The sequence below is a fragment of the Bidens hawaiensis genome, unplaced genomic scaffold (genome assembly GCF_021521415.1).
Source record: "Bidens hawaiensis isolate Kalapana, Puna unplaced genomic scaffold, B.hawaiensis_p1.1 tig00001511_1, whole genome shotgun sequence".
Lineage (NCBI taxonomy): Eukaryota > Viridiplantae > Streptophyta > Magnoliopsida > Asterales > Asteraceae > Bidens > Bidens hawaiensis.
Window position 1 is genome coordinate 1,075,284 of NW_027491085.1, and position 11,140 is coordinate 1,086,423.

Genomic DNA, 11,140 nt, shown 5'->3' on the forward strand with positions numbered 1-11,140 from the left:
ACGACGGGCTCGCTTCCCTCCCCATGCCAAAAGCATCGCAGGTGAAACAGATTTCTCATCTTCTTTCTTCTTTTCACGTACTTCATGTTTTTCTCTCTTTCGCATCACTCTAAAGACTTTCATAGCTAGACTACCTACTAGATAATGCTCTTGTAGAAAGTAAAATGTAGGTCAATAACTAATGATAATACAAGAAGGATATTACTACTGGAAAACTTCTAATTTTAAAGTTAACAATAAGATTTAATGACCCATAACAAACTGACACGTGACTCTCAAATCTCATGTCATGATAGATTTGAGAGCCACGTGTTAGTTTGTTATTCGTCGTTTAATCTCATCATGAAGATGAAATTTAGACGAACCATTTTTAGAGTTTTTCAAAAGGATATGTCATTTTTTAAACGTTCTCCTTATTTGAGTCATTTTAGGCATTTTCCCTATTACTACCCCTTCCCCCTTGTCAAGATCAAGTCACTTCTTGTTTATGACACACTTTGGATTCAATACTCTCGGGATGCCGATTTTTCAGGGATGTGTTACCACAAAGGGTCCACTCAAAATAATGTACACATTTCTTATATCCATAAGGATTAAAACTTGGTTAACATTTTGAATATGAATATGACATTTCTTGACATTCTTGTATCATCAAGTGCAATGTAACATTTTTTTAATTTCTCTTTTTTTAAGGGTGCAATGCAAAATTTGGTTAAATTTTTTCCCCCGTCATTATGATGGGATCTTAACACGAATAACCCCTTTACGACATGTTAAGATCAATCTCTTCTCTCAAGTATTAAGTTATTGAAGAACAAAGTTCTGCATTAACATGGTTGGGAGGATGTATATAGGAAACCACTCATTGATATCAATCTCACTTCTAGATATGCTGTTAACTTGCATGATATTAACAAAAACAAATCCAAAAATAATTATTGTCAAGAGAGATGAGGAAAAAGTTAAAAGAAATGTGCTATGTTCGTTTGCTTATGCTTGTGCATGTATGGGCATACACTTAGGATTCCTTAAAAAACTATATATACATGTAAAAAAAACAAAAGAACCTTATAATTTGGTCTTGCTAACACATATAAATACAAAAAATTAAAATAAATTTCGAGTTATAAAATGTGGTTTCTATCAGAAGTTTTAAAATCCGTTCAAAAATTGAAACTATGAATCGAAATTATGATTTTAGTAACAGTGAATCAATAGTTTTTACTAGGGGTGGTAATCTTGACCCAAACCCTTTCAAATAAGTCAATTTGAGTTGTTTTAAAAGTTAAATGAGTTGGTTTGGGTAAAAGGTTTTAAATAAATGGGTCAAAATGAGTCATTTGAAATTCCATCCTTTTATTTTCGAGTCAAAATTGGTCGACAAGTTCAAAGAAATGGGTCGATGTAGGTTAGTGTCCTAAGAAAATGTGACAGGTTTCGGATCGGAATGGGTTTTCGTACAAGACAGGTTTCGGCACGAAACGGGTTTCCGATCGGAAAGGGTTCGGTTCAGGTTTCAAGACAACACGAGTTTTCACCTGTGACGTGTTGGGTTTTGGTTTCTTTCTGGTCGATTCCGGACTCGTTTTTGTTCGTTTTTTCAGTTTTGTTTTTGTTCGGTTTGAATTCTTTTAGTTTCGTTTTGATTGATTTTTTCGATTTCGATTGATGTGGTCCGGTTTTAGATTTTTGTTTCTTTGTTTCATTTTCGTCGATTCTTTCGGTTTCGGTTCGATTCTAGATGGGTTTTTTTTCTTTTTTTTTTTGGAACGAGGACAACGTATGAAACATTTTAGTGTTTTTACTTTTTTTGTTTATGATTTATATTTTGAGTTATAATTTTTTTATTATTATTTTTGAATATTTTTTTGAGGGTTTTTCATCTTAATAAAAAACCCCTCAAAAAAAAATTCAAAAAAAATAATTAAAAAAATCATAACTTAAAATATAAGTAAAAAACGAAAAATCTAAAAAAACTAAAATGTTTTTGCCGTTATTCTCGTTCACAAAAAAAAACCCTCAAAACCCGGTTTGACCCTAACCTATTTTGACCCAAACCAAAACAACATTTTTTTAATTGACTCGTTTTGACCCAAACTCATTTTGACTCATACTCGTTTTGACCCATGACTCATTTCAACCCATGACTCGTTCGACCCAACCCAACCCAACCCATTTGCCACCTCTAGTTTTTACGGTAAAAAACCTTTGCTAATATTAAAATAGTAGTAACTTTGATACCCTTGTACTTAGAACTTGTAAGCAGTTTGCGATTGTTTTTTATTACTTAGATCATGCGTAATAGTTAATGTCTTTTAAGAGACATTTTCCGTCACATTATAACATCATTATCACATTTTTTAGTAAAAAATATATGTAATGCATAATGTTCCTTAATAGTACTTCAATCATTATCACTTCGAGACTGTATAGTCTTCATTATATAGCGGTCATACTCTTATAACTTCCCTATAAAGCCTTATTACACATGGACTTACGGAGAGATAATAAGTATACATATACGTGCACACAATCAAAGGCAAGGCAATGATACAAAGCCAATGCAGTTATGATAAGAATCTTGAAAACGGACTCAAAAGCTAGCTGTTTAAAACAAATGAAACAAACCAACCACAACAAACATGACAAAAAATAGCAATGAACATTGAACAGCATAACCTCTAAATCTAGTAAAATCTTATTGTGACCTTACAATGCCCCACACCTACGCATATTGTTGTCTATCATACCCACCGGTCTATATCACTAATTAATATCAACTACCGTAGGGACTTAAATTATACCTTACCTGTATAAAAAATCATTTATGGTGTTTTTTTTAATGAAGAACACAAATTCACTAAAATCTACTCTTAAAATCCACTTGATGCTCCTTTTGTGACTTATGAGACTCGAAGCCGTAATGAAAGATAACCACCTGATGCCAGTATGCCAACATAGCATCAACTTTTTTTGTGTCCATCTTAGAGAAGCATCACGCACAGTGGCGGAGCCACACTATAGACGCCAAATTCGGCCGAACCCGGTGTTTTATCGGTTTTATATATCGCCTGTAGTATTGAATTAACGAGCAAGTACATTCTTTTTCAGGGAGCAAACCCAGTAAAAAGTATTCGAACCCATTGGTTATGAAAAATTCAGTTCAAATTTTTTTAGTAATTAAGTTTTTTTATAAACTATAAAAGGCTTTAAAAAACTATAAAAATAACTAAACAAAACATTATAAATGGACCAGTAAAATAATAACTCATATATAGATTACATATAATTAAAGCCCAATAAACCTAACCCAATTAACTACGTATACACAACATATATAAAAATAAATAAATAAATGACAAAGAAACCGATGACCAACAAATTACCTCATCGCCGATTGGACTTCAACAACGATCAACCCACAACAAACGCTTCAATCTAGTGGCTTTGAGTGAAGACATATTTGCGTAATCAGATGGATGATGATTGTATGAATGATGCTTGCATTTGTTATATTGAAAACTGAGTTCTTTCTTTAGTAGTGATTGAAGATGTTATGAATTGTTTTCAAAACATGAAAACGCATAAGAAACAATCAAAATATGTAATAGTTTTTTGTTTAAAATGACTTTGTATTTTATTGAGTGTTGATAATGTATTTTTGTTATGATAGTAAAATTGCATTTCATTTATCCGACTCATCATGACTCGTCCGGGCCCGAAAACATTGTTGCTGAAAAAAATTCACGCACCAAAAATTCCTGAACCCATAGAAAAAATTTCTGACTCCGCCATTGATCACGCAATAAAGATCCACGAATCCACGAACTTGTATCATGCACCCTTTCTATTTTTGCGTACTTAATTGAATGTTGTTGTTGTTGTTGTTATTATTATTATTATTGTTGTTATTATTATGTATGAAATAACCAGTGCCTAGCAAATAGATTATTAACTACATATATACATTCTTTGAGGCAATTATGGATCTTGAACAGCCAGTTCATTTCATTCATGAGAAGAACAACAATTACTATTTATAATTACTATTTAGAGTCTATGATGCCATGCCAACGACTATCAGGAGTGCATATACAACAAGATGACATAGGAGCCACATGGTAATTTGTAGGCCGTAAGTATTTTAAACATGTTTCAAAAAATTGTTAAGCCTAAATAAGTTCAATATTTCTTAACGTTTTGACAACATGGTGATATCAATTCTTCTTTTTATAATTTTTTTTACTGAAAACCTGAAGTTAAATTATCATCAAAACTAAGACCTAACGATCCCACTATATTCGTTAACTACTTGATATTTATCCACTGCTCTGAAACTCACCATACAACCTTTCTCGGGGTGTAAATAGAAAACATTACCATTTGTTTACCTGGGATCCCCGTGGGGATAACTTGGCGCTTTCAAAGGGTTGGATCCCATCGTACACTTCCGTCCTTGGTTTGGCTAGGGTTATTATTTATCTTGACTCTTTTCGAAGAGTTGGAGCCGATCTTACCATTTTTTTCAATTGGAATCCAAGTATTGTTGCACCTTTCGATATTATCCATTGCGACTTAGACCTCACCTATTTCAAGCAATAATGGATATAAATATGATATGGTCCTAATTGACGATTACACCTAATACGTTTGGGTTTACCCTTTAAAATACAAATCTGAAACCTTTTCCAACTTGCTAAATTTCATAGACTTATCGAAACACAATTCGTACAAAGATAAAATTCTTCCAATGCGAACCGGGGAAAAGGGGGGGTGGGTTAATAATGAGTTTCATAACTTCACAAGTAATTATGGCCTCGTTTTTAATTTTCTTGCCAACAAAATTCCCATAAAAAAGGTAATTAAAGCCAAAAGAATGACATCATTCATCCTCTTCTCATTCAAGTCAACCTTCACACCAACACATTGCGTGGAAGCTCTTCATACCGTCACTTATCTTTACAACATCCTCCCCACCAAACAATTAAATTTACTAGGTAATCAGTTAGTAGATACGAAGTTAGGCTCTCCACAATGGGACAGCCTACATGTGCCCTATGGGACGCTTCCACAAGGGCTCCGAAGGAGCTAAGATATGGGTAAGACTTAAGAGAATGCAAGAGAAATACAAGAATTTGTAAAGATATTTATTAGCTTGTGAAGAAAATAAGTGTCTTTGAAAGATTAATAAAACCCTTATTTAGCAACCAACCGAACGCGTTTGTAACTGATCTTACTTTCGCAATGTGGATAGTCTTAAAAGAGAAAAATAATTAGAGGTTTAAAAGTCTAAATAAGCACAACAAATGTGTTTACACACTTTATTTGTTTTTTTCTTTCTAATTTTTTCCTTTGTTATTTTCTCTGGGTAAAGGACAAAGCAACATAAGGTAGACACCAGGATGGTTGTACTCTAGCAGGCAAAACAAATCCCCCAAGATCACCCCAACACTTTAGCTTGTTTTTACATTTGAGTTGAGTGTCATTTTCAGTCAATTTACCTATAACCTATTCTCTCTTTCAATGTAAAGCTGGGGAGTATGCACTAATGGTACATTGGTACTTTACTTTTTATTTTTTTCCTTTGTTGACTACCATGCCCTTCATTCAAAGGGGATTTACACCACCATTTCTAAACTAGTTTTATTAGGGCTTATGATACCCTAAACTCTAACGTAATCAAGTTTGATTTATTCACATTCTAATGATGAGACTTTTTATGTGTAATTTTATATTTTTTATATATAAATTGTAATTTTATATTAACTTTTAATATACAATAATGATTATAAATACAAACAAATTCTTGAAATGTGCTTTGGTTTATTCTAAAATTTTAATATGAAAAACAAATTAAAAGTTAAAGAAACATAATAAATTATTTAGTAATATCAATAGGTGTGATTACTAATCCCATTTATACCAATCATAGCATAACAAAAGAAAAACTAGCCATGAAAATGTAAATTATGTCCTTAAAGCATATAACATATTGAAGGCTTATCAAAAGTTTATTGTTACAAACCAAACCAATCAAATCATATATTTATAAATTCTGGTTCAACGCCGACAAAAACTAACAACGACCGATGCTACATGACATCAAACAACACTTGTGTTCGTAAAGTGTCAAGTACTCGTTTTTCATATGTTATTTACTTATACCAGAATTTATGTAGAAGGTGACATGGTATAATAAATCACTATATACTAGACAAAAGAAAACAAACAAGCATTTTTTTTTTCATATGATACATATTAAAAATTACACAAATACCCTCCGCCTAGTACAATTAAAAGGAAATTTGACGGCGGAAGTCAAAAGGCAAAATAGAAAACCCAAGGTCAAAAAGGAGAATTGTTGTTCACAACCCGGCTTAAAGAAAAGCCATTGTTCCCCACACCAAGATTCACCAAAATCCTACCACATATTCCCACTTAAACCTTTTCAGAAATGTCATCGTTGTAGTATAGTGTCGGTTGAGGATACCTGAAATAGGAGGTGGGTAGGGTAGGGGGTGGGGGTGGTATCTTCTCATTGCACCGGTGAAAAAGACATAAATTAACTCCCTACAAATATATAAACTATCCTAATTACTTGAGTCAAAAAAGTATGTTTTTACCATTCTTAACAAACTAGAAAAAAGTTTTGATTTTTTTAGAAAGGGCAAACTCGTAATTTCAAAGCATTTACTGAAACAGTTCATAATTTAGGGTTGAGGATTCAGGTTTTAAGATTTTGTTGCTTAAAAGCAACAGTGGGAGCTATCCTACAACTCCTCCTCTGATGCTCCAGCACAAGCTCGCCCGCAAACCAATCGAGTTTCTCAAAATTGGTCTGCTCTGCGATCTTCTTACCACCAAAAAGCACCGACTCTACGTTTTTCTGTTTCAACATCTCATCGGCTATCCCCATGAGCAGCTTAACGTTTCCGGGGCTCCCATCACAGTCAGCATTGACCACACAACGACCCATATTGGATCCGTTTGCCTAATATAGAAAAAACAAAAATTAAAAGCTGTAATTTCAACCCATTTACTTATAAATAAAGAGGATTGAGCAGGACAACACATAGTTATGTAACATGCATATTAATTCCCAAGGGCCTTATTAAGATATAGGAGACAAACAAAGACTCTTTACCAAAAAAAGATATGTGGCCATTTCCAATCAATAGGTCCCCTTTCTAAGCCCTTAAATCACCTGGCTGAAATTTGTCCATGCTATTTGGCTCTTTAATGTTTTAAAGACACATTCAAACAAGAAACAATAGTCTTTCCGATTACATGACCAATATTAATCACCGTTAAAGAAATATGTAAAGACGCTTATAATGTTATGACGGTTTATCCGTTTATATGTTAGTATCAAATACAAATAACTTTTTACATGCGAAATATGAAAAACAGTAAAATAATTATTATTACACAACAGTTTTGAAGTAGCGTAATAAATGAATTATTATTATTACACTACAGTCTTAGGTTCACACGTTAAAAGATGTTTGTATCATAAATATTTATCGTATATAATTATCATACATTCGTAATTATAAGTAATTATTATAACATGTTATACTAGGCATATACATTAACAGAAAAACCTGTCTGATAGGTAATAATTGTGTTACTTACGGTTAATAAAGAAAAAGTAAATAAACAAACATGACCCCACAAGACACTAGTCGCATGTTGACCTTCAAATGATCATGACATGAATTCAAATCTATGATCAGTGTTGGTCATAGCACCATATCTATGAACCAAATAGCACTGTATTTGAAACTTACTACATAATTATACTTTATAATTACATGTTATTAAAATAATATCTACTTTAAACTCATGGGAACTTAAATTCATTTGTTTTTATAAAGTTTTTGGGAATTTCGATTTGACTGGAAATTAAGGACCACGTTTTTCTTTTTTTAAATATTTTTTAATTTCTTTTACATTTGGATACTCAATTTGAAAACCGACTCATTAAAGTTGTGTTTAAAAGACTTTGTCTCTACCGCACCAAATTATGACAATTTTGGACTACATATGATATGGAATACCTGAATGCGGACGTAATTACTGCCCCGACTTTGACCAAACGCCATTGCGACAGCGTGGTCAACCATGTCAGCGGAGCTATCATTTGAGATTCTCGCCATCGGGCGAGCCCAGTCCTTCGCCGTCCACCTACTCACCTTATTATAATCATAACTCCCTTCCAAAACCTGACCGGTCCCCAGCGAAATTACCAAAATATCCTCCACTCCCCGCACGAAGGGAAACTCCTGTTTATTATGCAACACGTGCGTAATCGCAGCTGCTGTAGGGTTACTCATCGCCAAACCACCGTCAACCGCCAAACAACGAGTTTTCCCATCCACAGATCTCATCGATAACGGTTCAAACAAACCCGGTGACGCTGACGTGGCACGACATACCTCCCAGAGACGAAAGTCAAAGCTGTTGGTTTCCAACGCGTCAGCACGTGAGAATAAAAACGGAGCTGAGCTGGAGAGGTCATAGCACGGGATTAAAACCGGCTTTAATGTGTTCTTCAAAGTCAAACTTTTCCCGTTGACCGTGAAAGCCTGTTTCATAACCGTTTCAAATCCGGCAGTGACGTCACTCACGCCGGACTTTTTAAAAATCCGTTTAAACCCACCGGAGCTAGGTTTCCGGTAAATCCGGTTACCGTTCTCCGCTAGAAACTTCCACGTGTCCTCCGCTTTGAAGATCGGACGGTTATCGGAACTTGCTCCGAACAACATCGCCGTGAACACACCTCCAACTCCGGTACCGGCCGCCACGTCAAAATAATCAGCAATTCTCGCGTTCGAATTACCGGATTTAATTTTCAAAGCGTTTTCTAAATAAGCTAACGCTTTTCCGGCGAGAATACTCCGCATTCCGCCGCCGTCAATTGACAACACGCAGATTTTGCCTCGTTGATTCTTCATTGAGTTAACTCCGGTATCATGACTGTCATCTGAGACGGTTACTGTTACCGGTGTCGGTGTGACGGAGACATCTGGAGATATTTTAGGCTTCCAGAGCTTCGGATCGTCGTATCCGAATAAGAACTTGCTTTCGAGAATTGAAAATATCTCGTTGCTGAGCTTATCGGTGTCGATGCTTGGCTCTTGCATTACTTCTTCCATAGTTTCTTCCAAAATTCTTCAAACACGCTTAATTAGTATCACAATTCACAAACCCTAGCTAAATGAATATATCAATAGATATATTATATCTGCATTCAATTGCTGCACCTGCACAGAATTTATCCTTAGTTAAGAGACATGAACATTGCGTGTATTCTGATTCCTGACCAGAATTTACTCAACAAACACAAACACGCAGAACAATAAATTTCAAATTTATATTTTCTTTGGTTAAATAAAAAAAAGTTGTCTGAGTGTTTTGTTGACGGCCGTTTGATAGTGTGAAATCAGACACTATGTAAAAATATGAGAATTCTCACCTTGGTTTTCCCGCCAAAATTGGATTCAGGTATTCGTGACAGCAGCGATTACTCGACGAGTTATCGATAGTGTTCATGAAAACAAAAACAAAAGACTAGTAATTCGAGGTTAGAGAATAATAAGTTGTATTTAACTATTTATAATAAGGATGAAAATGAGAGAATGAATGAAGAAAAAGAAATAAGCAGGTGACTAGTATTAGTACTGGAGAGCATGTAAGTGGGGTCAACTAGCAAATCAACTAACATAATGAGTGGGTCTCCAGTTCTTCTACCGACGACGTCGTATTGGGCCCTTGAACGGGCTTGGACCCACACGTTTAAACGGAGGGCCCGCACGTACTGGTATATAGATTAAACATTTGCAATTTTAGCCGTTGATGACGGACAAAAGGCGAATCATTTCATGCCTAGAAAATATTCTTGGTGAATATTGGCCGTTGGATTAAGCCGTGAAATCAGGGTTGTCGTTGGTGAGAGTCTTCACGGGAGAGAGATTAATAGATTATGCATATTTTTTAAGGAATTTGGGAAAAGTTATTTTGGTTTTATGGATTGCTAAAAAACATTTTGTCACCCAAATTGTATATTTTAGTTCATTATTGTTAGGAGATATTAGGGGAGATATTAGGGGTGTTCACGGTCCGGTTTTGACGGTTTTTAGGTCAAATCGTGAACCAAACCGCTAGCAACGGTTTTTGTTATTGAAAACCGAAACCGAACCGTTGAAATTTGAAACCCAACCAAACCAAACCATTACTTGCGGTTTGGTTCCGGTTTGGTTTCACAGTTTGAGCTCGTAGAGTCTTAATAACTGATACAAGATGTTCAAAATTTAAAGAGTCATAAAAAATGCTTAAAACAAAGTTTCAACAAACTAACAGTATAGTAGAGAACTAGAGATGGGAGATCGTTAGAAACTTGAGGCTAGAACTTAATGTTAGATTGTGTTGTACGAAGAAGGAAAAAATTGGGGATTGACACAATATTGATAAGGTTTATTAGATGACATATATTGATAAAAGTCATATATAGTTGACAAAAACCCAACTTGATATTTAGGTAAATATAATTACAATTAGTTAACTAAGCATAATAAATAAAAAATTATAATAATTATCAAATCTTACGGTCCGGTCCGGTTTTATATGGCCGGTTTTTGGTATAAACCGTAAACCAAACCATTCACTACGGTTTTAAATTTTCAAAACCGACCGACCAAAAGTTAAGAAAAGAAACCGACCATGAAACCAAACCGGTGACCGGTTTGGACGGTTTCACGGTTTCGAACCGAACCGTGAACACCCATAGGAGATATTGTTTCTTATCACTCATTATTTCTTTGATTTTATAGTCAAACAAATTGTTTTTCTTTTTTTATATGGGATATTTGTGTGTTACCAATCAATTGGAAAAAAAAAACTAGATGTGTATGAACCGAGCTGTTAGAGCAATCGAAGTAGACTATACATTCGCATCATTCAAATCTAGCTAAATACGGAGTAATACTTTTTTATTTTGATTTTAATTTTTTCACTTACAACCACTTATAAATGAATATTCAAAATTAGTTATGGGGATGAAGTATTACTTAGGAGGTGTTTGGTATTGCTTATTTTTATCTATTTATAACTTATAATTTTTTTTTAAAGTAAAAAGGTG

The 11,140-nt window shown here is 34.3% G+C and overlaps 1 protein-coding gene across 1 annotated transcript; it reads right to left on the reverse strand.

Moving 5' to 3' along the window:
• Positions 1-6,221: 6,221 nt before the first annotated feature.
• LOC143582534 (patatin-like protein 6) lies at positions 6,222-10,051 on the reverse strand. The gene is made up of 3 exons (XM_077065072.1): positions 9,479-10,051; positions 8,061-9,266; positions 6,222-6,991 (listed from the first exon to the last, which is right to left on the reverse strand). The coding sequence occupies exons 2-3, from the start codon at positions 9,156-9,158 to the stop codon at positions 6,725-6,727; spliced, it is 1,365 nt and encodes a 454-aa protein (XP_076921187.1). The 5' UTR covers positions 9,159-9,266; positions 9,479-10,051; the 3' UTR covers positions 6,222-6,724.
• Between the last annotated feature and the right edge of the window lie 1,089 nt (positions 10,052-11,140).